At 54.1% G+C, this 22,738-nt stretch overlaps 2 protein-coding genes and 1 pseudogene across 4 annotated transcripts in view; 2 read left to right on the top strand and 1 right to left on the bottom strand.

Annotated features, from left to right (window-relative positions):
• The window catches only part of POLA2 (DNA polymerase alpha 2, accessory subunit), a 38,602-nt gene extending 37,534 nt beyond the window's left edge, over positions 1–1,068 (top strand). For all 3 annotated transcript variants that reach the window (XM_066351287.1, XM_066351365.1, XM_066351448.1), the window contains one exon: positions 593–1,068. In XM_066351287.1, coding sequence (XP_066207384.1) covers positions 593–742 — 150 coding nt within the window. In that variant the 3' untranslated portion in view covers positions 743–1,068. The remainder of the gene's footprint in view (positions 1–592) is intronic.
• A 7,091-nt stretch (positions 1,069–8,159) lies between these two features.
• LOC136390283 (U6 spliceosomal RNA) lies at positions 8,160–8,258 on the bottom strand (annotated as a pseudogene).
• A 5,875-nt stretch (positions 8,259–14,133) lies between these two features.
• CDC42EP2 (CDC42 effector protein 2) lies at positions 14,134–21,296 on the top strand. The gene is made up of 3 exons (XM_066358308.1): positions 14,134–14,151; positions 14,278–14,355; positions 20,073–21,296. The coding sequence occupies exon 3, from the start codon at positions 20,429–20,431 to the stop codon at positions 21,071–21,073; it is 645 nt and encodes a 214-aa protein (XP_066214405.1). The 5' UTR covers positions 14,134–14,151; positions 14,278–14,355; positions 20,073–20,428; the 3' UTR covers positions 21,074–21,296.
• Positions 21,297–22,738: the final 1,442 nt, after the last annotated feature.

Raw genomic sequence — 22,738 nt, 5'->3', positions numbered from 1 at the left:
GCTCGGCGCTCGGTCAGCCCAGCCTGGGAGCCCCAAAGGCAAGAAGGATAGCCCTCAAACAATGGTTGTCAGATGGGCCCTGCAGGGTGACCTGGGAGTGGTTCACCCATGCGCTTGCCTGCCCCTGCCCCTGCCCCTGAATTCTGATCTGACCTCAAGCGGCCTCAGCCCTGAGCACTTGGAGGGTGCTTTAGGCTTCTCATCTCTGCTGCTGAGGCCCCGCCCACCTGGGGACTGTTTCTCACTGGGATTCCACCCAGCCAATGCCCCTCTTGCCAAATCAGAGTCAGTTCATCCTCAAAAGGTAAACTTTTTCATGAGGGAAAACAATGACCAGGTCAGGTGTGTCTCTAAGTTTGGGAGCTGATTGTCACCCTGCCCAGTCACCTTCTTCATAATGTTTGAGAGACTAAAGGAATTCTTCCAATAATAAGTTAACATATTTGACTTAAGAGTGTTTGGTTGCCTTCCCTTCCATTTTATAAAGCCTTCTTTGGTGTTGAACTTGGCATTGAACTGTTAGCTGATTCCAACTTTGTCACATCAGCCCCACTAGTCTTGGCCTTTCCAAACCGTCTTCTTCCCTTCCCAGGACATCCTCGGCTGTGTCTGTGTGAACCCCGGGCGCCTTACCAAAGGACAGGTCGGGGGCACCTATGGCCGACTCTACCTCAGGAGGCAGACCACGGACAGTGAAGGCAGGCAGAGTCCCTGTGTTGCTGCCCAGGTGGTCAGGATCTGAGGCCTCGGGTACTTGATTGTCCCCCACTGTGCGGGCCCTCATAGCACCAGGGGCCCAGGAGTCGCCCTCTGGCCAGATCCCGGCTGCTGGAAGATGAAGTGGAAGAGGCAACCAGCCGGGGAGGAGCGGCTTGGGGAGTGGGCCCGGCAGGAAGGGCCTTGCGCAGCTGGCCCAGCTCTGAGCGAGCGTCTGGGAGAACACTTTGTCTCTGACACGAGGCCCAGAGCGAATTGGCCGTGGGCGCAGCACCTCAGAAAAAGCAAGTGGGCTTTGTGACTTCTATATGAGGCAGACACAGGAACAACTTTTGGAAAATAAAAGCTAATTCTGAGTGTAACTTCTGAGTCTAATCTTTTCTGCTTTTTCTTTTTCCTGGTAGTGAACAAAAGAATGTTTCCTCCTTGACCTATGTCCAGAAAAGGCCGAGTCTGTCACTGGTTTCTGGCCAGCCCCACCCGACGCGCCTAAGCTGCTCCCAAGGCCCCGGTGGCCGCTGCTGGCCCGGGCCCCAGGGTTGGGCTGCAGAGCCAGCAGCTGGCTGTGTGCCTGGCCCTCCTGGAGCGGCCCTCACATGCACAGCGTGGTCCCGGCCTGACCCCTCCATCTGGAGGGGCGGCCTTCGGGGCTGTGCGGTGCTGGGTTCCCTGGCGCTGGCGAGGGCCACGGCCGTCTGCGCCCGCCTCTGGCGCGGGACACTTGGGTGAGGCCAGGCCTTCCAGAATGCCCAGCACATCCTCATGCCCATGTGTCCTGGCGTCTGAGAAAGGCTATCTCTGCTAAACGTGGAGTGGGTTTCTGCCCTAAACTGGCAGACTGCCCTGACTCATATGCCAAAACCGAGCCAGGGAACCCCCCGCTGCTGGGCCCAGGGAGCCGTGGGTGCCAGCGCCTGTGCCTTAAGTCAGAACTGGCTAACCTAACGGTGCCCCCGCCTTTGCCTCCCACCTCGGAGGGTGGAACCAATGACAGATCAGACTCGACTTGGGTCAAACTGGTCTCCCTTTGAAAACAAGCAGCTGCTGTTGTGGTTCATTCATTTTCTAGGCACCGCCTCTAAAGACAAGAATTGGAGACAAGACCCAGCTCAGGGAGCTAGTTTTCCCTCCTCCCAGAATTCCCCACACACGAAGGACCCAGCCATGGTCCAGGGGGCCACGTGACTTATCAGCCTCCAGATGTGGTATTTTTGGAGCCCAGGCCCCTCTTCCACAAGCTGCCCCGTTCAAGAATGTCATTTGTAATTCCACCAAGCCCAGTGTCAGCTTAAAACCCGCCCCTCCCCTCCTTGGGAAACCCTTGCCTGGGAAGATTAACAAACAGGCCCTCAGCCACGATAAACAAGGCTCAGCCTTATCACGTGAGCCCGTGTGTGGCTCTGGGGGAGCCACGACTCCTGGCAAGTATTTTCATGTTGCTTCTGAGGAAGCCTTGGGAATGGTAACATCTTGGTCTCCACTTGGCAAGGTCCACAGAGCCCCCTGTCCCCTTGACAGACTCAGGAGGACCCAGAGGCCTGGTGGGATGGGCGACAGCAGAGGAGAAGGAAAGGGCTGGATCCTGGGGGAGGCGTGCGCAGGGCAGGTGGGAGGTGGTGGGCAGCCTCCTGGGGAAGAAAGCTGGAGCCCGCCTGAACTGAATGGGATCGAGAGCTGTTGCCTGGATACAAGTGTGTAACTTGGAAATGATCTGGGAAGGTCAGAGTGGGCATTTAAAACTCAAACAAAAAGAAAGTAGGGTACAGAGCCAGAGAATACACAGATCTGGAGGAGGTGTGCCTCTACCACCAGATGGTTCCCTTGTCTGAAAGTCCGTGCCCACCAGCTGCCACCAGATTGTTCCCCAGACCCTCTCCAGCTGAGTCGCTGGTTTCCTGGTGCTCCTCCCTGGGGCTCGTGGCGGCTCTTGCTCCCCCCTCCACATGGGCACAGGTCATCTGACTGAAGGTGATGGTGGAGCAGCCGGGGCTGGGCTGGGATTCCTGGGACCCACCTGCCTCCCTGGTCCTGGTTGGACCTTGTGCCAAAAGGCAAAGCCCTTAGCAGGTTTCGCCTTCACGTCTCTAAGCTCTAGCCCTGCCCTTCGCCTCTTCCTCGCTCTGGCGGAGGAGCCTGAGCCTGTCCTTAGCCCTGCAGAGCTGTCTTGAGATGCAGGCCCTGTCTTAGAAAGGCCGGGAAGAGCTGCTGAGGGAAGTGGTAGGTGCACGGGCACCTAAGGGGAAGAGCAAAGCCGGGGAAGTGGAGGGGCCGGGGTGAGGCTCGGGCCAGGACCTGCAGGCCCTCCGCGCGGCCCTGCCTGCCGCAGCCTCCTCGGGCTTGGTGTCCTCTTTCCCTGACCTCGGGTCACCCAGCCTGGCTCAGCCCGGCCCTGTTTCTTCCCCTGGTGCGGAGAGTAGCCATGTAGACTGGATTTTACTTCTCTGTTTGGTTCCCATTTCCTTTCCCCTGACCCTGGGGCTCTTGGCTGAGCATCCGCGAGCCAGTCCTGGGTGGACACGTGGCCTCTCCAGACTGAGCCCTCTAACTGGACATGAAAGCCCTTGACTGGCTACGGTGCTTAGATTATTTTTGAACATTTTCAAAATTGTTATTGAGATGTAAGAATATAAACTTCACTTTTAAAAAAAAAAAATTGACTTAGAGAAAGGGGGGAGATAAGCAGGAGGCATCAACTAGTTGTAGTTGCTTCTCATATGTGCCTCGACTGGGCAAGCCTGGGGTTTCAAACCAGCAACTTCAGCATTCCAGGTGGATGCTCTATCCACTGCACCACAGGTCAGGCTAAGCGTCACCATTTTAATGTGTACAGTTCTGAGGGTTTCATTATATTCACAGTATTGTGCAAACATCACTGCTATCTAATTCCAGAGTATATTTTATCACCCCACAAAGAACCCCCATTCCAGTAGCAGTCACTCACCACCTTCTCCCTACTCCCATGCCCTGGAAACCAGGAAGCCACTGTCTGTCTCTGGGTTTGCCTATAATGGTCATATCATGTACATGGAGTCACACAATGCATGGCCTTTGGTGTCTGGCTTTCACCTAACATGTTTTCAAATGTCCCTGCTGCAGCCCGTGGCGCTGCTTCATTCCTTCGTCTGGCTGAGTGGTCCTGCGTTACGCAGGCACACCGTACTTCCTTAGCCATTCATCAGCGGTTGGGCGCTGGGGTCGCTTGCACTTTTTGGCTATTGTCAGTGATGCTGCTGCGAATACTCAATGTGCAGGTTTCTGTGTGAGTGTGTTTCCACGTGGTGTAGGAGTGTGGGGAGGGGCTTTAGATTTATGAAGAAAGGAAATGTGAGAGACAGACTGGAGGAGGGGGAGGGGGAGAGGAAAGGAGGAAAGGACAGAGGGAGAGGGGAGACGAGGAGAAGCTGACACTCCTGGCTGCACAGTCCAGAGGGCACCATGGCGGCCATCACTGAGGTGGGACTCGGTCTGCTGCACTCAGGCATTGGGCCCTCTGTACCCTGAGTTCCGTCATTTGGGTTTTCTATCCCCGAGTGGCCAGGCCTATGTCTGCTGCCTCAGGGACTGTCCTGGGATGCCCTGGGCCTAGTGGCTGGCCTGCCCTTGGACCCATCCTGGCCCACAGCCAGCTCCAGCTCTTCCCACACAGACCCACCCTCCTCCTCGAGCTCCAGGTTCCTTCCTGCTCAGAGCCCGCCTGACAGCTGAGAACCCTGCAGCTGCCCCAGCCCAGGTCTCAAGGACAGGTGCTGCCCCATGACCCTGCTGACTTCTGATCCCTGCACGCTGGGGATCACATCTGTCCACGGGTCTGTCTGCGGGGCCCAACTGAGCGTGCCTCCTCTGCCTCCTCATCGCTGCCAGGTCTCCCAGGGCCCCGTCAGCTCAGGACTGGGAAAGGGGAGAAGCAGGGTGGCCAAGGTGGGCTCCAGGCCCTGCAGCCCCGCAAAGAGGGTGGCAGGGGCGCACTGGGCCCATGGCTAGAAGGCAGGGCCAATTCCTGATCCCGAGAGGCTGCGCCCGAGGCCCATCTCCAGGGAGCACTCAAGTCCCTTTAAGTATTCTGCTCCTTAGCATATTTGTGGTGACAGTGGTTACCTCTGGGGATGGGTATTAAAGGGCTAGGGGTCAGGACCTCGAAGAATTCTTTTTCATGTCTACTCTCATGTCCTGTTTGAAATCTTTGCCATGAGCATGGACACTTTAAAAGAAAGGGAAAATATAGCCTGACCAGGCAGTGGTGCAATGGATAGAGCGTCAGACCGGGATGCAGAGAATCCAGGTTCAAAACCCTGAGGTCGCCCATGTGAGCGCAGGCTCCTCTGGCTGGAGTGCAGGCTCACCAGCTTGAGTGTGGGATCATAGACATGACCCCATTATCACTGGCTTGAGCCCAAAGGTCGCTGGCTTGAAGCCCAAGGTCACTGGTTTGAGCAACGGGTTACTCACTGCTGTATCCCCACCGGTCAAGACACATATGAGAAAGGAATCATGAACAACTAAGGTGCTACAGTGAAGAATTGATGCTTCTCATCTCTCTCCCTTCGTGTCTGTCTGTCCCTATCTATCCCTCTGTCTGTCTCTCTGCCTCTGTCACACACACTCACGCACATACACAAAAAAGGGAAAATATATATGTATGTATACAACTGCCCCACCGTCCACACCTTAGCTCTTCACATCCCGTCAAGTCTGGATGTCCTCTGGGAGTCAGTCTTGCAACAGCTGCTGTGTGTGCCTCACAGTGAGGTAGCTAACTCCAGTCTCTTCTACCTCTCAACCCCCAGCCTCCTGCCATTCATTCATTCATTGGGTAACTGCTATGTGGCATGCACTCTGGGGAAACTGGTGGTTACAGTACAGTGGGAGTTGGACAGGTATCAAGACAATGGCACAGACAGGACAGTAGTCCAGAGTTTGTCCAAGGACATGACAAGGGGACTTGACATCAACTGGGGATCTGAAGGCTTCCTTGAGTGGGAGACGGCGCAGCTGGGATGAAGGGAGGAGCATGGGCAAGGGGCCTGCCCTGGCGGCTGGGCATGCTGATGCCTGTCTGGAGCAGAGGGAGGAGAGAGTAGTGGGGTGGCTTGAGGCTGGAGGGACAGCAGGGGCCCTGCCCAGGGCTGGTGGCACTGAAGCAGGTAAATGAGCATGTAGTCATCGGTCACGATGTGGGCAGGTGGCACGTTACTTTCAGCCCTAGAATCTTCCACCTCCCTGGGTGGCCCCACCGTCCTCCCTTCCCTCTCCTGCCCACCCTCGTCACCCAAGGCATCACCCTGCACTGGACCTGACCCCCCTTCTCCTCCCTCCACGGCCCTGGTCTGTGACCAACTTCCAATCTTTCGGCTTCATTATCTCCACTCTGGCTTTTACACCACAGTTCAGAAGCAAGTTCTGACTCTCTCCTGAACCAGCTGTCCCCAAATGGTCCCCTGCCGCCAGGCCGGCCTCCCTCCAGGTTGCCCTCGACCTTCCTAAGTACACTTCTGCAGCCAACTCCCGGGAAGGGGATTCGAAGGCCCTGAAGCCTCCGAACTCGCCTGTCATGAGAGAAGCGCAAAGCCGAGGTTCTTCGGCTCTGTTCACTGTTGGCCTTTCAGACCAGCAAAACTCAAAAAGGCTGTTACTGAGGCCTGACCTGTGGTGGCGCAGTGGATCAAGTGTCGAACTGGAATGCTGAGGTCGCCGGTTCAAAACCCTGGCTTGCCCGGTCAAGGCACTTATGGGAGTTGATGCTTCCTGCTCCTCCCCCCTTCTCTGTCTCTCTGTCTCTCTTCTCTAAAATGAATAAATAAATAAATAAAAATTTTAAAATAAAAAGAAATCAGAAAGGCTGACAAGCAGGTGCTGGCGAGGCTGAGGAGAAATGGGCACCATAGTCCATGCAGGAGGCCTGGTTCTAGGCACATCTCCTGGGAAGGACAAGCAGACAGAGTTGACCAAAGGACAACTGCACATGTTGACCCCCAAGTCCCTAGGAACTTGCTCCACAGCTGTGCTCACAGACAGGTGCGACAGCAGTTGTACCAGATGACTCACTATGGCACAGCTTGTCAAGGAAAAGACTGAGAACAAGCTAAATGTCCACCAGCTGAGAACTACTTATATAAATTGTGGGGCGCTGGAATAATATGCAGCCATCAAAAAGTGAGGCCTGGGACACACTGTACTGACACGGAATGGTTATAACTATAATGTTAACTGAAAAAAACAAGGTGCCGGACAAGATGAACACCGGAGGCTCAATAAAATGTGGTTACTCCCACTGCTCTGACAACAGGGCCTGCTTCCCTCCACCCCTCCCAGGGCCTGCAGCACTTTGGGGCTCTACTTGTCTATACATGGCATTTGTGTAAAAGAGCTGGGAGGGGCTTTGCTCGCACATGCAAAGACCACAGAAGTGTTTACAAGAACCTGATAACACTGGTTGTCTGTGGGGAGAACTGGTGCCTGGGAACAGAGGTAAGAGAAAGACTTTTTGCTTCTTGTGATTTCTGAATTTTGAACCACATGAAAGCATTCTCACATCAAAAAAGTAATTTAGGCTCTGGCTGGTTGGCTCAGTGGTAGAGCGTCGGCCTGGCATGCAGATGTCCCAGGTTCGATTCCCGGCCAGGGCACACAGGAGAAGCGCCCATCTGCTTCTCTACCCCTCCCCCTCTCCTTCCTCTCTGTCTCTCTCTTCCCCTCCCGCAGCCGAGACTCCATTGGAGCAAAGATGACCCGGGCGCTGGGGATGGCTCCTTGGCCTCTGCCCCAGGCACTAGAGTGGCTCTGGTTGCGACAGAGCGACACCCCGGAGGGGCAGAGCATCGCCCCCTGGTGGGCAGAGCATTGCCCCTGGTGGGCGTGCCGGGTGGATCCAGGTCCGGCGCATGCGGGAGTCTGTCTAACTGTCTCTCCCCGTTTCCAGCTTCAGAAAAAAATAAAAATTAAAAAAAAAAAAAAAGTAATTTAGCCCAACCGGGCAGTGGCGCAGTGGATAGAGCATCGGACTGGGATGCCAAGGACCCAGGTTCGAGACCCCGAGTTCGCTAGCTTGAGCGCAGGCTCATCTGGTTTGAGCAAAAGCTCACCAGCTTGAGCCCAAGGTCACTGGCTCAAGCAAGGGGTTACTCGGTCTGCTGAAGGCCCGCAGTCAAGGCACATATGAGAAAGCAATCAATGAACAACTAAGTTGTTGCAATGAAAAACTGATGATTGATGCTTCTCATCTCTCTTCGTTCCTATCTGTCCTTGTCTATCCCTCTCTCTGTCTCTGTAGTAAAAATAAATAAATAAATAAATAAATAAATAAATAAATAAATAAAATAATTTAAGTAGGAAAAAAATGCAATTTTTATTATGTCACACCTCTACACAGATCCTTAATTCTCTTCCCATGGCTTTCAGCAGCTGTCATGAGCTATTGCTTGCTTTTAATTATTCCTCTTTTTTTTAATAAAATGCTTCATGAATTGCATCATCCTGGCACAGGGGCCGGGCTAATCTTCTCTGTATTGTTCCAATTTTAGTATATGTGCGGCTAAAGCAAGCACCTTTAATTATTCTTTAAGGGGCTAGATTTTCAGTGGCAAGAAACCCAGTTCCATTGGATTACACAAAAATTATAATTTGTTAATCCATATTGTGATCTGCTTCAGGCATGGCTGGATCCAGGAGCACAAGCAATGTTACTGAGATTTATTCTCTCAGCTCTGCTTTTATCTGTGTGGGCTTTAGTCTCAGACATCATATTTCCTTAGAGCTGGTCACTAGCAGCCCTGGGCTCGCATCTTGACATTTGTGACCCTAAGAGTCCCAGCAAGTCCCCTGGCTGAAACTCATTGGTATCATATGCCCATCCTTGAACCATTCCTCTGCCTCAGATCTGGTAGGCCTAGGTCTCAGGTCCTTTTTTTTTTTTTTTTCTGTATTTTTCTGAAGCCGGAAACGGGGAGAGACAGTCAGACAGACTCCCGCATGCGACCGACCAGGATCCACCCGGCACGCCCACCAGGGGGCGTCGCTCTGCCGCAATCAGAGCCATTCTAGCGCCTGAGGCAGAGGCTGAGGAGCCATCCCCAGCGCAGCGCGCCCGGGCCATCTTTGCTCCAGTGGAGCCTCGGCTGCGGGAGGGGAAGAGAGAGACAGAGAGGAAGGAGAGGGGGAGGGGTGGAGAAGCAGATGGGTGCCTCTCCTGTGTGCCCTGGCCGGGAATCGAACCCGGGACTTCTGCACGCCAGGCCGACGCTCTACCACTGAGCCAACCGGCCAGGGCTCAGGTCCATTTTTAAAGCTTGGGGATGAGCTCAGTCACACTGGAGACGGGAACATTGAGGGATGGTCAATACAATAAGAGGCCTGGATGCTGGGCAAGAAAACCCACTTCCCCTCACTGCCCTCCTGACTTTACTCCGGTCCTAGGCTATGGTCTACTGGACATCTCTTGTTTCCTAATCACACCGTGCAGGACTCGTACTCCTCTTGGCCTTTGCCTCTGCTTCTGTCCCTGCCTCTGGAATACCCTTCCCTTTATCTGCCAGGCAAAGTCCTACTCATCCATTAATACCCTACTCAACTATTACCTCTTCCTTGAAGGCTTCCTAACTCTCCCGTCTGCTTCCCCACCTCTAGCAGAACAAATCTTTCTCACTGCTGTTCTTTTCAGTTTTCTTCATTCAACCCACAGTCACAGACAGCCTCATCCATGCTGGCCTGGGCAAGACCGCGGGGAATCAGAGCTGGCCTCTGCCCTCCAAGACCTCCATTATTGCACAGGATTTACTGTTTTAGAACTGGTTATCTGTTTCACTCGGGACTATCTGTTCCTTGAGAGCCGGGGCCCAGCCATAGCCATCTGTGTCTTCTCTAGTCCAGCACAGCCCCAGGCACAAAGTAGATGCAAATGTGAATTTTCAAAATGAACAGTGACAAGTGCCTTGAAGTGGCAGGAAGTGCTGAGGGCGACCTCTCCTGACTCTGTTCCCCAGGTTAAGGGACAGCAGTGTGGCTTGGGTGCTCCCAGGGGCCTCTGGGAGGAAGTGCCTGGGCCGGTCCCTGCTGAAATAGGGCTGTCACCACTCTGGAAACCCCCATGGCCCTGGGCCTGGGGCCAACATCCAGTCCTAAAGGAAAGTCCCCCCACACAGCCGCCACTCCTAAGGAAGGGTCCGAGGCAGTGTCCCAGGGACACTCACCTCAAATCCCAGCATCTGATGGATCAGAGCTCTCCAAAGAGGGGTGAAGAGCGAGAAGGTCAGGGCTGGAGCTGGCAGGACACCAGGGGAGGAAGGAAACAAGAAACAATCAAGGAAAAATCTAACCCAGGCCAGGGGTTGGCTCAGGCCACAGAGCCTTGCAGGCTGAGTTCAGGCTGGGATGGAGAGGCTTCCTGGGGATTAGGGAGGGAGTGGAGGGGGAAGCTGAGGCCCCTCCAGAGACCTCATCTCCCCTCACTGCCCTCCCAGCTGCCCACAAGATGATCACCACCCTTCCCTTGGGATACTCTACTCTCAGACCTGTCCTCCAGACCCCTGGTCCCATTGTCCCACCTGCCTCCTGGGTAGGCGGGGCCACAGAAAGCTGGCTCCAGCCTGGAGGTCTTTCCCTGCCAGTTCCTTTATCACCCTCCGCCAACCTTGGGGGAGGGGGCTCTCAACTCTCCCTCGTGCCCCCCCCCCCCCACGCCTTGGGGTGGGGCCTGCTGATGTGGACAATTTCCAGGAAGAAGAGCCTGGGCAGGGAAGGAAGGGCTGAGTCAGTCCCCGGTGGTGATTACAGGGCCCTGTGTGGGGGGAGCAACCGTGGGGTTGGTGTGGAAAGGACTGGGCCCATCCCAGGGCTAGGGAGAGGCTCCAGGCTGAGGAGAAGGAAGTTAAATACCCCATTCAGAGCGTTTCTCCATAGCAGCCTTCCTGGTTGTCTAACCTCTTCCAAATATCCTGCAGGGTCCGGCCTCCTCAGCCACCAGGCTGTCCAGGAACTCTTCTAGCAAGAACGGTCCCGGCCCTGGCCGAGGCACTAGACCCTGGGCATGGGGTGCAGGGTGGGGGCAGGACGCAGTGGGTGGCAAATTCAGGACACCCCCACTGTCCTCTGGCTCAGGATCCCCCACATTCAGGCCCTTCCACACTGAGAGGTCATGTAAAAAACCAATTTTAGTAAATGAAATTCTGTTTCCTAAATGCTCCTTTTTGCAGGGCTCCCTTGGGGGTTGGGTGTGTACTCAGAGGTCCCATCCGTTCAGCAGATCTAGGAGGAGCTGGCAGCAGGCTCCCAGGCTTCCTCGGGCCCCAGCCAAGCAATACAACCTCATCTGTGAATGAGGAGAGTGAGCCACCTACCCGAGTACGTGCAAAGCACGGAACCAGGCACAAATTATTGGATGTGGGCTTTGTGGAGGTCCCTTGCTCTGGCTGACGGCAGTCGTGTAGGGAGCAACAAGGGGACCCAGCACTGGCTTGTCACATCCAGGGGGGGCTTAAAACTGTCCCCAGAGAGCAGATGGCAGTTCCTTTGGCTTTGGTCCCTGGCTGGGATCCCTGGCCTGGCAGCCGGGCTGGACAGATCACTAGTCCCTGCGCGAGGGGAGCAGGAGCTTGGGCCAGGCTGGTGCAGCCAACCAGCTGCTTTCTACCCACCCCCCACTGCTTCCCAATCGCTTCCCAGGGCTCCCCAGTACCACCCCCAGAACCTCTCCGAAGAGCTCCGGATTTGGCTTTTGGCTTCTGTGGCCTTGGATGAGTGTCTTTGATGCTCCAGGCTTCCATCGCTGCACCTTTCTGTTTTGTCATTGGCTCTGAATGGAGCTTCTGACCCTTCCCGGCCTCTTTTTTTCCACGGAGGACTCTCAGCAGATGGGCAGAGGGTTAGGAGCTGCACCTCAGCCACACTACTGCATGTTCAGAGTACTTCATCATCACAGTCATTCCGGGTCAGGTGGCAAGCCAGCCGGCTGTCCCCCAAAGCTTCTGTTACTTTGTGTCCATGAAACTGTCACCTGCTGAGGTTATGTGTTCCCATCAACAAAACATACGCAAGTCCCGTATCTTGTTTGAGGCTCACATGACTCCCATTTTATATGCAAGGAGACTCAGAAAGGGACTGTCTTTTATCTGTGGCCACAGAACAAGTCAGCAGCAGAGCCAGCTCAGAACCTGAGGACCCGTGGCTCAGACACGGTGCTCAGGACTTGGCAGCACTGCCCCTCCCTGCAGGGCTGCGTTGTGGGAGGGAGGGGCAGGCAGGGGTGATAATGGCGAGGTGAGCATCCCGAAGGGGGGACATTTTCAAGCCCAGCAGATTCCCTTCAGTGTCCTGAGCTTCGATTTCCTGTCTGTAAAGGAAGATGGCGATGCTGGCTCTACCCACCTGACTGGGCTCTCAGGGACACGTAGCACTTGGTAAGGGGCACAGGCAGTCATGGGTCCTGGGTGGGTAACTGCCTGGCAGTGCCTGGATGGCAAGTGGGTAAAGAGGTATAACACTTACCCACCCACATCACAGTTTGGCCCGGGGCCACATGTGCCCCTCCCTTGACTCCTTTTTTTTTTTTTTTGGTATCAGAGACAGAGAGAGTCAGAGAGAGGGACAGATAGGGACAGACAGAAAGGGAGAGAAATGAGAAGCATTAATTCTTTGTTGTGGCAGCTTAGTTGTTCATTGATTGCTTTCTCATATGTGCCTTTACAGCAGACTGAGTGACCCCTTGCTCAAGCCAGAGACCTTGGACTCAAGCTGGTGAGCCTTGCTCAAACCAGATGAGCCTGCGCTCAAGCTGTTGACCTCGGGGTCTCGAACCTGGGTCCTCCGCATCCCAGTCCGACGCTCTATCCACTGCGCCACCAGGCCATCCTGGCAGAATTGCCCCAACTTCCTGGGGAGTTGAGGGAGGGGCCAGGAAGATTCAAGGTTAAAACCTGAAATTTTCCTGTATTCATTTTCTATTGCTGATGTAATAAATTGTCACAAACTTGGAGGCTTAAAACAATACAAATGTGTTAAGGGGCAGTTCTGTTGCTTAGAAATCCAACATGGGTCCCACTGGGCTAAGACCTAGGTGTCAGCAGAGCCCCATTCCTCTGGAGGTCACAGAGGAGAATGTTTCCTCATCTTTTCTAGCTGCTAGAGGCTGCCACCATTCCTTTTATTTTTTTTTATTTTTATATTTTTGTAGCCCCTTCTTCCATCTTCAAAGGCAGCAACATAGTATGTCTCTGGCCCATCTTCCGTCATCACAGTTCTTTCTTGGACTCTCCTTTTCTCTTTCCCTCTTTCCCTTCTAAGGACCCTTGATATTACACTAAGCCCACCTAGATAATTCAAGTTAATCTGCCTATTTTAATCAGTTGGTTAGCAACTGTAATTTCATTGTCAACCTTAATTAATTATTCTTTGGCATGTAACTAAACATATACACAGGTCCTGGAGACTAGGACATGGACATGTTGGGGGGGCATTATTCTGCCTACCACTTCTCCTCATACTTTCCTCTCTCCTGACTTTGCTGTCCCCACCCCCACCTCCAGCATCCTTCTCTACTTCAGGACATTTTGTTGTCTTGATTCTGCCTCCCTAAGAGTCCCTCCCACATTTACAGTATAGAAGTTTTTACCACCCTGGTCACACTGTGCTGTCATGACTGTCACCCTCCAAAAGCAAGGTCCCCTCACCCCATTACTAGCCACTCTTCCTTTGCCCCGCTCTTCTTAGCCCTTGCCCGCCAGGAAGGGTATCATGGTGTACTTGGGGACTTAGGTTTCCTCCCTCTCCCTTCATTGGACTAGAGGTCCCCATCCAGAGGGGGCTGAGTCCCCAGCAACAAGAACAGTACACGGCCCCTAGAAGCTCAACAAGTATTTGTTGAGTAGCTAAATGCAGCAAGGGCACAGTTTCCTTCTATCTATTTCTGGTACCCTGTTTAGGGCCTGCCCTTCAATGAATGAATGAACTAACGGGCCAATCGTTGGAATGGGTCTCATCCACTCTCACTTCCCACCCCCGCCCCTCTCCCTAGAACCCGCCTCGCCTGATGGCAAATGTGGGCCCAGGCCTCTCCACCTGCACACTTTTGATACCCTCTTTTCTAGGGGGCAGCAAATTCTTGAAAGCTCTGGCAAGTTTGTAATATTTCAACATAGGCGCCTTCAAGGCCTCATTCATTCTCTTAGTCACTGAACACACTTGTGCAGGCGCCTCCCTAACCCGGCCCTCCAGGGAGGGAACGGGTCCAAGGACGCTCTGTGAATTCTAAAGAATTCACTCTTCCGGCTGCCGGCTGCCGCCCCCTCAGCCCTTCTAGAACTGAGAATTTGGGCTCGGACGGGCACAGCTGGAGTCCGCGGAGTGCAGCCCGGGCACCCGATGCACTCTGGCGCTCAGCCGCCGGAGCCTGGACTGGACCCGGGGGTCCTCAGGACGTCTGGTCACCGGCGCGGAGCTGCCAAGGAGGTAGCTGAGGCGGGGCCCAGAGTGGGGCGGGGACGTGGGCGGGGTCTTTCTGGAGCGGCCCCGGCATTGGCTCCGCGAGCCGGAGGCGGAGTTTCAGGGGCTAAGGTCTGCGCTGTAAGTTCATAGCAGGGATCGGCTCCCGTCGCCGCGGTGTTCAGATCCAGAGCTTTTGCTGCCCGCGGGTCCGCTGCCTGCACCCTAAAGGTGAGTTTACACCGGGGCTCTACAGCCTGTCGGCTGTTCCGAAGGATCCCCCGAGAGGCCCATCCCTGTGGCACACTGTCATAGCTCTCACCGTGGACCCCATCTCACCTCGACTCAGGTCTTTTCCCGGGAGCCTCGGGCTCCACGGTGTTTCCCGCCTGTGCCTGGGTCCTGGCGGCCACACCCGCTCCCTCTCCGCCTGCGGGGCTCTGCGAATCCCGAACCCGATCTACCGATCCCGCCCTCCACCCTGCGCCCCAGCCCCACCCCAACCTCGGGATCCGGGAGCGCCTTGCGCCTTCCTGCGGCCCTGCGTCTCCGCCAGGGCTGGGGTCGTATTTTTAGCCGATGGTGAGGTGTCCTCCTATCTTTAGACACGGCCGCGAGCGTCCTGAAACGGATCTGAGCTGGGCTGGGCTGGGCTGCGCTCCGGCAGAGGGCGGGGAAGGGTCGGCGCCGGAACCCGAGCTGGGGCTGGGGAGCGGGACCCACGGGAGCCAGGGGCGGGGGCCCGCACGCCGCAGCTCTGGCCCTGCGCCGAACGGACAGTCGGATGTCGTCCAGGCAGGAAAGCACGGGAGAGGCTCCTCCCAGAGCTTGGAGACTACGGCAGGGTCCCGATCGCCCCTTTCTCCCTGTGACTGTCTGGTTGTGAGACAGAACCCCGCAACAGAAGAAGATCCAGCAGACAACCCGCATTGGTACGCGAACGTGTAGCTTCTCTGGGGCGCCTGCCTGGAGCTGGAGGCGAGCAGGGGACCCCAGTGCGCGCCCGACTCCTCCTGGACTCTGGGCGATAGAGCGAGCGAGCGCGCCACCTAACGGCCAACGGCTCGAATGCCACTCAACCCCAGTACCGCGGGAGAACCCCGAGGCCAACAAGGGGAGTTCTGCGCAGCCTTTGCGGGGCGGGCAAGAGGAAGTGGATGCCTGGGGCCAGGGGCCCTTGGTGTTTGGTCTTGCTGGGAGCTTTGTCCCCAGACCACCGAAGTGTTTGAGGAAGGACCTATAGCTGTTTGTGAATAAAAGGCCGAGGGACAGTGACAATGCGGTATAGCAGTAGAGTGAGTCTCCGGTGGTCCACTGGTGATGGCTTTATTGTCAGCCCATTTTATGGATGGTGAAGGTCAGACCCAGAGAGGAACGATGTCTTTCCCAAGTGAGATCCAGGTAGGAATGGATTCAAGATAGCTCTCCTGATTTTAAGGTCAGGGTGCTCTTCAAACACCGTTGGTGGAGAACGGCCTAGTATTCTTTGGGATGGGGGGACGGGAGGACCTTTGCCTCCCGGAAGTCACTTTCTCGGAAGGAGGCCCAGGCGGCTGGGTACCAGTGCCCATCCTTCCTCGACTAAGCTGAGTGACCTCAGCAAAGTTACTTAATGCATTTGAGGTTCAGCTTCTGCCTCTGCAGAAGGCAGTGATGCACCCACCGTGCTGTCTGGGAGCATTCACATGGAAGCTGGGCAGGAGCAGCTGGAGCCTGGGGTCTTTTGGTTGCCAAATTTGAATTTTTGGGGCTTGATGGTTGCAATTCCCAGCTCTCCCCTGGGTGGTTGACACTGGCCCAACCCTTCCTGGATTGCCTCAGTTCTCCTCACATCTGGAATTGGGCGGTATATCTGGCTCTGAGTGCGACAGCTGTCAGGGACACCCAATTTGTTGTGGAAACTCTCAGGCTGTCTTGGCACCCCTGTGTGATGGGAGGGGGGTACCTGGCCCAGGCTCTGAGCAATCCCACCAGTCAGCCCCACTTGCCATGAGTAAAAAGGAAAGAAAAGCCACCCCAGGACTTCTCGCCTGCCAAGGTGACAGATAGGTTGTATGTCAGCATGCCCCCCCCAGGCCTGGCATGGTGGGCATCTGTTAGATGAATGAGTGGTTGGACTCCAAGACCTTGAGGTCCACTGTCTCACCTGTCCCCCACCCCCCAGCTCCTTCCAAGCTTAGCTGGCATTCCGCCACTGGAGAGTCATTCCTTTGTTTCCTGTTAAGCTGCAGGTGCTCTGGGAGGGGCAAGATGTCCGGTCTCTGTGGCTCAGTGTGACTGACCCATGGTGTCCGGTCCTGGGGTGGGGTTTCCTGAGTGAGAGCCTGGGCCGAGGGTGTGAGGAGGGTTGGGATTCTGCCATATCTGCATCCTCCTTACTCCTTCCTGCTCCGCCTGCCAGCCCCTCCCCCTGCCCAGGATAAAGAATGGGCAGAGAGGCTGGCAGGGGTTGATGTCCCACCTGCTCAACCCCTGCCGGTCTTGGGATGGGGCAGTGGGAGATGGTGGGCTCGTCTGGGTACCCTCTGGGTGACCTCGAACATGTTCCTTTCTTTGCCTTTTGTGCTCTGATTCTCTATCTGTATCCACTTGTGTCAGGGCCAATCCCCTACCATGGGAACTAGAGGGAGTGCTTGCAAAGCTTCCTTTTTCTGTTAAACCAATATGACACCCCTTCAGAATGTGTTTATTTTTTCCACATTAAAAATAACTTTATTGCCTGACCAGCCAGTGGCAAAGAGAATAAAGCATCAGCCTGGGACACAGAGGACCCAGATTCAAAACCCCGAGGTCGCCAGCTTGAGCGTGAGCTCACCAGCTTGAGTGCGAGGTTTTTTGGCTTGAGCATAGTATCATAGATATGACCCCATGGTTACTGGCTTGAGCAAGGAGTCACTGGCTCAGCTGGAGCCCCCTGTCAAATCACATATGAGAAAGCAATAAATGAACAACTAAGGTGCCGTAATGAAGAATTGATGCTTCTCATCTCTCTCCCTTCCTGTCTCTCCATGTCTGTTTCTTCTTCTCTCTCTTGCTAAAAAAAAAAAAAAAAAAAAAAAAAAAGCTTTATTTTTCTGATTTTATAAATAATATGTGCACATAAATAATACATACTTATTGGCGCTGGCCAGTTGGCTCAGTGGTAGAGTGTTGGCCTGGTGTGTGGAAGTCCCAGGTTTGATTCCCAGTCAGGGCACAAAGGAGAAGCTCCCATCTGCTTCTCCACCCCTCCCCCACTCCTTCCTCTCTGTCTCTCTCTTCCCCTCCTGCAACCAAGGCTCCATTGGAGCAAAGTTGGCCTGGACACTGAGGATGGCTCCATGGCCTCCACCTCAGGCACTAGAATGGCTCCAGTTGCAACAGAGCAATGCCCCAGATGGGCAGAGCATCACCCGCTGGTGGGCATGCCAGGTGGATCCTAGTTGGGGGCACATGGGAGTCTGTCTGACTGCCTCCCTGCTTCTCACTTCGGAAAAATACAAACAAAAAACATGCTTAATAAGAACTTGAGCTTAACCTGACCTGTGGTGGTGCAGTGAATAGAGCACAGACTTGGACCGCAGAGGTTGCCAGTTCAAAACCTTGGGCTTCCCTGGTCATGGCACATATGACAAGCAACCAGTGAACAGCTAGAGTGGAGCAACTATTTCTCATCCCCCAACCCATTCTCTCTCTGTAAAGTCAATAAATAAAATCTTTAAAATAAAAAGAACTTGAGCTTATAGAAGTATGAATAAGCAAGGCAGAATCACCAGAAATTCTATCACCTCAAGAGAAACACTATCAACATTTTGGCAACAATTCCTTTGTATTTACATATTTTATTTATAGTAACTGGACCAAATATTAGATAATTTTTATTTATTTTTATTTTTTATTTATTTTGTTTGTTTGTTTTATTAATTTTGAGAGAGGAGAGAGAGAGAGAGAGAAGGGGAAGGGAGGAGCAGGAAGCATCAACTCCCATATGTGCCTTGACCAGGCAAGCCCAGGGTTTTGAACTGGCAACCTCAGCGTTTCCAGGTCAACGCTTTATCCACTGTGCCACCACAGGTCAGGCTCTAGATAATTTTTATTGAGGACACTTTTCCTCCCATGTCACTGACCCTAGGTAGCCGCAGTCTAGGAAGGCCACAACATACTGCTGGCTTTCCATATTTTCCTCTGTTCTTGTATCGTGTATAATCCCATGCAGACCTGTAAATGTAGGTACATATACATGCATATACAAGGAGGGGGAGGGGAGTTGGCCAACACTTCCAATAAACGGAATCTTCTATACTACTCTTTTTTTTTTTCTTTTTTTTTTTTCTTTTTTTTTGTATATTTCTGAAGCTGGAAACGGGGAGAGACAGTCAGACAGACTCCCGCATGCGCCCGACCGGGATCCACCCGGCACGCCCACCAGGGGCGACACTCTGCCCACCAGGGGGCGATGCTCTGCCCCTCTGGGGCATCGCTCTGCTGCGACCAGAGCCACTCTAGCGCCTGGGGCAGAGGCCAAGGAGCCATCCCCAGCGCCCGGGCCATCTTTGCTCCAATGGAGCCTCGGCTGCGGGAGGGGAAGAGAGAGACAGAGAGGAAGGAGGGGGAGGGGGTGGAGAAGCAAATGGGCGCTTCTCCTATGTGCCCTGGCCGGGAATCGAACCCGGGTCCCCCGCATGCCAGGCCGATGCTCTACCGCTGAGCCAACCGGCCAGGGCTCTTTTTTTTTTCTTTACAGAGACAGAGCGAGAGTCAGAGAGAGGGATAGATAGGGACAGACAGAGAGGAACGGAGAGAGATGAGAAGCATCAATCATCAGTTTTTTGTTGTGGCACTTAGTTGTTCATTGATTGCTTTCTCATATGTGTCTTGACAGTGGGCCTTCAGCAGACCAAGTAACCCCTTGCTCGAGCCAGCGACCCTTGGTCCAAGCTGGTGAACTTTGCTCAAACCAGTTGAGCCTGCGCTCAGGCCGGTGACCTCGGGGTCTCGAATCTGGGTCCTCTGCATCCCAGTCCAACACTCTATCCACTGCACCACTGCCTGGTCAGGCCTGAAACTACTTTAGACTGAGCCCCTTCCCATAAGGGACTCCTAACCAGGGGGAGGAGAAAAGGGAAACTTCTGAGGTGACTTCACTTCCAGGTGGGATGTGATTGGGCCAAAGGGAGGGAGGGGTGAGTTTTCCTCAGTCACAGCTCTGCTGGCTGAACACCTACTGTGCACCCAACCATGCCCAAGGCCTGGGTGGGTGAGACAGAGGTTACGAGATCACTGTTCTTTGCCAAGTAAGGACCTGGGAACAGTCTGTGAGACCCCCAGACAATTTGGCACTTGTCTTTTCTTGAGGCAACAGGGGGTAAGCAGCTAGACAATGGTGATGAGCAGAGCCAGGGACCCAGCAAGAGACCAGAGCAAGGACTTTGCATGGGACTCTGGGCCTGTCACTCAGGTCCTAGGGCCTCAGCTTCCCCTCTTGTAAGAGAGGGGCTTGGCGTTGCTGATCCAGACCCTAAGGTACAGCTAGCTATTCCATCACTGAGCACGTGCTTCTTCCAGCAGAGCCTTGCAGCGGAGTGGCAGTGCTTGGGCTCCAGGGCTGGCACAAGGGGCCCAGAAGGGAAATAGATGCCTCTTTTTTTTTAGCAAGAGACAGACAGGCAGATAGATAGATAGACAGGCAAGAAGAGAGAAAGATGAGAAGCATCAATTCTTTGTTGCAGCACTTGACCAGGGACTCCAGCAGAGCAAGTGACCTTGGGCTCAAGCCAGCGACCTTGGGGTCATGTCTACGATCCCATGCTCAAGCCAGTGACCCTGCACTCAAGCCAGAGACATTGGGGTTTCAAATCTGGGTCCTCTGGGTCCTAGGCTGATGCTCTGTCCACTGCGCCACCGCCTGGCCAGGCAGATACCTCTGACTTTTGCCCTTCTGTCTCTGACTTGTATCCTTGCTGTTTCAGCACCTCAGCCTCGGACCAGGGAGACACAAGCACGAGACCAGGGGTACCGCCGCCTACAAGAGCGCCACCTTTCTGCCGCCAATTTTCAGAAGTTTTCAACCCTTTTGGGAGAAAGTGACTTTTGTTATTTCAACCCTCTGACTTCATCAATTGTTCATCTTTCTTTTTCTAATTTCTTGGGCCAACTTTGGTCATGCCCTACACCCCACTCTTAGCTCTTTGACAAGGTTTTGGTGTCTAAAAACCACCCTCTGGGTGTTTCCGGTTGAGTGGTGAGAGGAGGCAGCAGGAGGCTGTGGTCTTGGCAAGTAGACTGTCTCCTGCCTCGGCAGCCAGGCTTGCGTGGGGAGGTAACTATGTCCACCAAGGCGCCCATCTATCTGAAGCGTGGCAGCCGCAAAGGCAAGAAGGAGAAGCTTCGGGACCTGCTGTCCTCAGACATGATTAGCCCACCACTGGGGGACTTCCGTCACACCATTCATATCGGCAGTGGTGGCGGCAGTGACATGTTCGGTGACATCTCGTTCCTGCAGGGCAAGTTCCACCTCCTTCCAGGGACGGCAGTCGAGGGACCTGAGGAAGATGGCACCTTTAACCTCCCCTTCCAGTTCACCCGCACTGCCACGCTGTGTGGGCGGGAGCTCCCAGAAGGGTCATCGCCTCTGCTCAAGAACGCCATCTCCCTCCCAGTCATCGGTGGGCCCCAGGCCCTCACCCTGCCAACAACCCAGGCCCCACCCAAACCCCCTCGCCTGCACCTGGAGACCCCTCAGCCCTCCCCGCAGCCGTCCCCACAGGAGGCAGGGAGTGTGGACATCTGGAGAACTCCAGAGGCTGGCTCGGCGCGAAATGGGCTGACCCCCGAGTCAGGGGCTGAGGAGCCTTTCCTGTCCCATGCCAGCTCCCTGCTCTCCCTGCACGTGGACCTGGGGCCTTCCATCCTGGACGACGTGCTCCAGATCATGGACCAGGATCTGGACCACATGCAGATCCCCACATAGGACCTAGGACGAGCCAGGCTAAAAGCCCAGGCTGGGGTGAATACCAGGAAGCAGGGAATGAACATGTTCCTAGCCTAGAAGTCGGGACTCCAAGTCCTGCCTGTATGGTCACTGGCCAGTGGCTTCTCACTTCGAGCTTTTGTTTTCCTCCCTCCCACCCTCTCCCCAAGGACAGAGTGCACCTCATTGCTTTCCCCTAAAACCTGCGAGGACACATGCAGAACTCAGCCCAAAGGGCACTGAGCATGTCGGGCCACGTGGGTCCCACCACCAGCGGCTCCTTCCCCCACCCCAGACCCTTTGGATGAAGGCTCTGCTGAAATGGACTCACCTTTTGCCTCCCTTCTGCCTCACCCCCCTCAGATGCCCTGACTTCGAGGCAGGGAAGAAGCAGAGCACAGTAGCCAGACCTTTGGCGTCATGTCCTAGACTGGGAGCATGGCATCAACCAGCGAAGGTCCCTCTACCCCATCCCCTCCCACATAACCAGGGGTTCTAATTGCAATAAAACTTGCTGCTGCTCGTAGTTGTCCTCCCCGAACCCTTGTCCCTGAAGACAGGCTAGTCTCTGCAACCTGGGCTGACCCTGGAGGAGATCCCAGCTCCTGGCTTTGTGCTGGGCTGGTGCTGCCCTTTGAAAGATTTTACCTTATTCCCGGCCCCAGGCCGGGAGGGATCCACGCTGACTCATCTCATCAGCGCTGTTTAGTGAGCACCTGCCGTGTACTTAGCATGCTCCAGGTGCTGGGGATACAAGACAGATGTGAGCCTTGCTCTCCTGAAGCTCACATCCTAGGAGGAGAAAGATGTTAAATTTGTAATCAAATAAGATGGTTTCCAATAGTGTTGAATACTATGAAGAAAACATGATTGGGAATGCCGGGGGCAGGGTACAGGTGGTGTCAGGGCACATTAGGATGGTCCCACGTGATTCTGAGCCAAACATAGGACACTTAGGAATATGTAGGTACTGGTTCCTTGCAGATATTTATGCTTGTCATTACCTTCTTTAAACACTAAGCAGTGTTATTTTATGGTCATTATCAGATAATTCCAGTATCTTAAATCTTTGTGGGTCAATTTATGTTTTCTGTTGTTTGTAAGAGTTCTTGTGCAGGGTTTTTTGTTTCTTTGTGTGCCTGATTATCTTTGATTGTGGACTGGTATCATATCTGAAAAAATGTTTTGAGAAATAAGTTGAAGTCTGGGATGACAGACAGTACATTCCTTCAGAAAGGATAGTGCTTGGTACCACATATGCTTGCTTCTGCCATGTGACTAGGGGCATTATGGGGATGGCTCCAAGTTCAACCCAAGTTTAATCCAAGTTCAGGGCTTGGGCTTCCTTGGACCACCCAGGTAACATGATTCTGGGTTACATGTCCAGAGAAGTCGGGGTCCCATCTCAAGGTGTGTGTGTGGGGGGTGGGCTGTCTGACTTCCTGCTATGGGCTGGCTCTCGATTTTGATATTTTACTCTCCCCGCCAAGGACTGCCAAACAACAGCTCGATTTCACAGGTATATCTTCCAGATCAGGAAACGTCTTCAGAACAAAAATTGCTTTGAATTCTAGGCTCACCTATCTGGGTTTGAGCCTCCTAAATGTTGGCCCAGTAATTCTTCACTGTATTATTAGCTTTTCAATGCTTTTAAGATATTTTCCC

The sequence above is a fragment of the Saccopteryx leptura genome, chromosome 1, assembly GCF_036850995.1.
Source record: "Saccopteryx leptura isolate mSacLep1 chromosome 1, mSacLep1_pri_phased_curated, whole genome shotgun sequence".
NCBI lineage: Eukaryota > Metazoa > Chordata > Mammalia > Chiroptera > Emballonuridae > Saccopteryx > Saccopteryx leptura.
Note: the sequence above shows the minus strand (reverse complement) of the source record. Positions and strands in the feature narration are given on the sequence as shown.

What these genes read in the sequence shown, in the direction of transcription:
- CDC42EP2 (XM_066358308.1), top strand. Translation starts at nt 20,429, where the DNA reads ATGTCCACCAAGGCGCCCATCTATCTGAAGCGTGGCAGCCGCAAAGGC.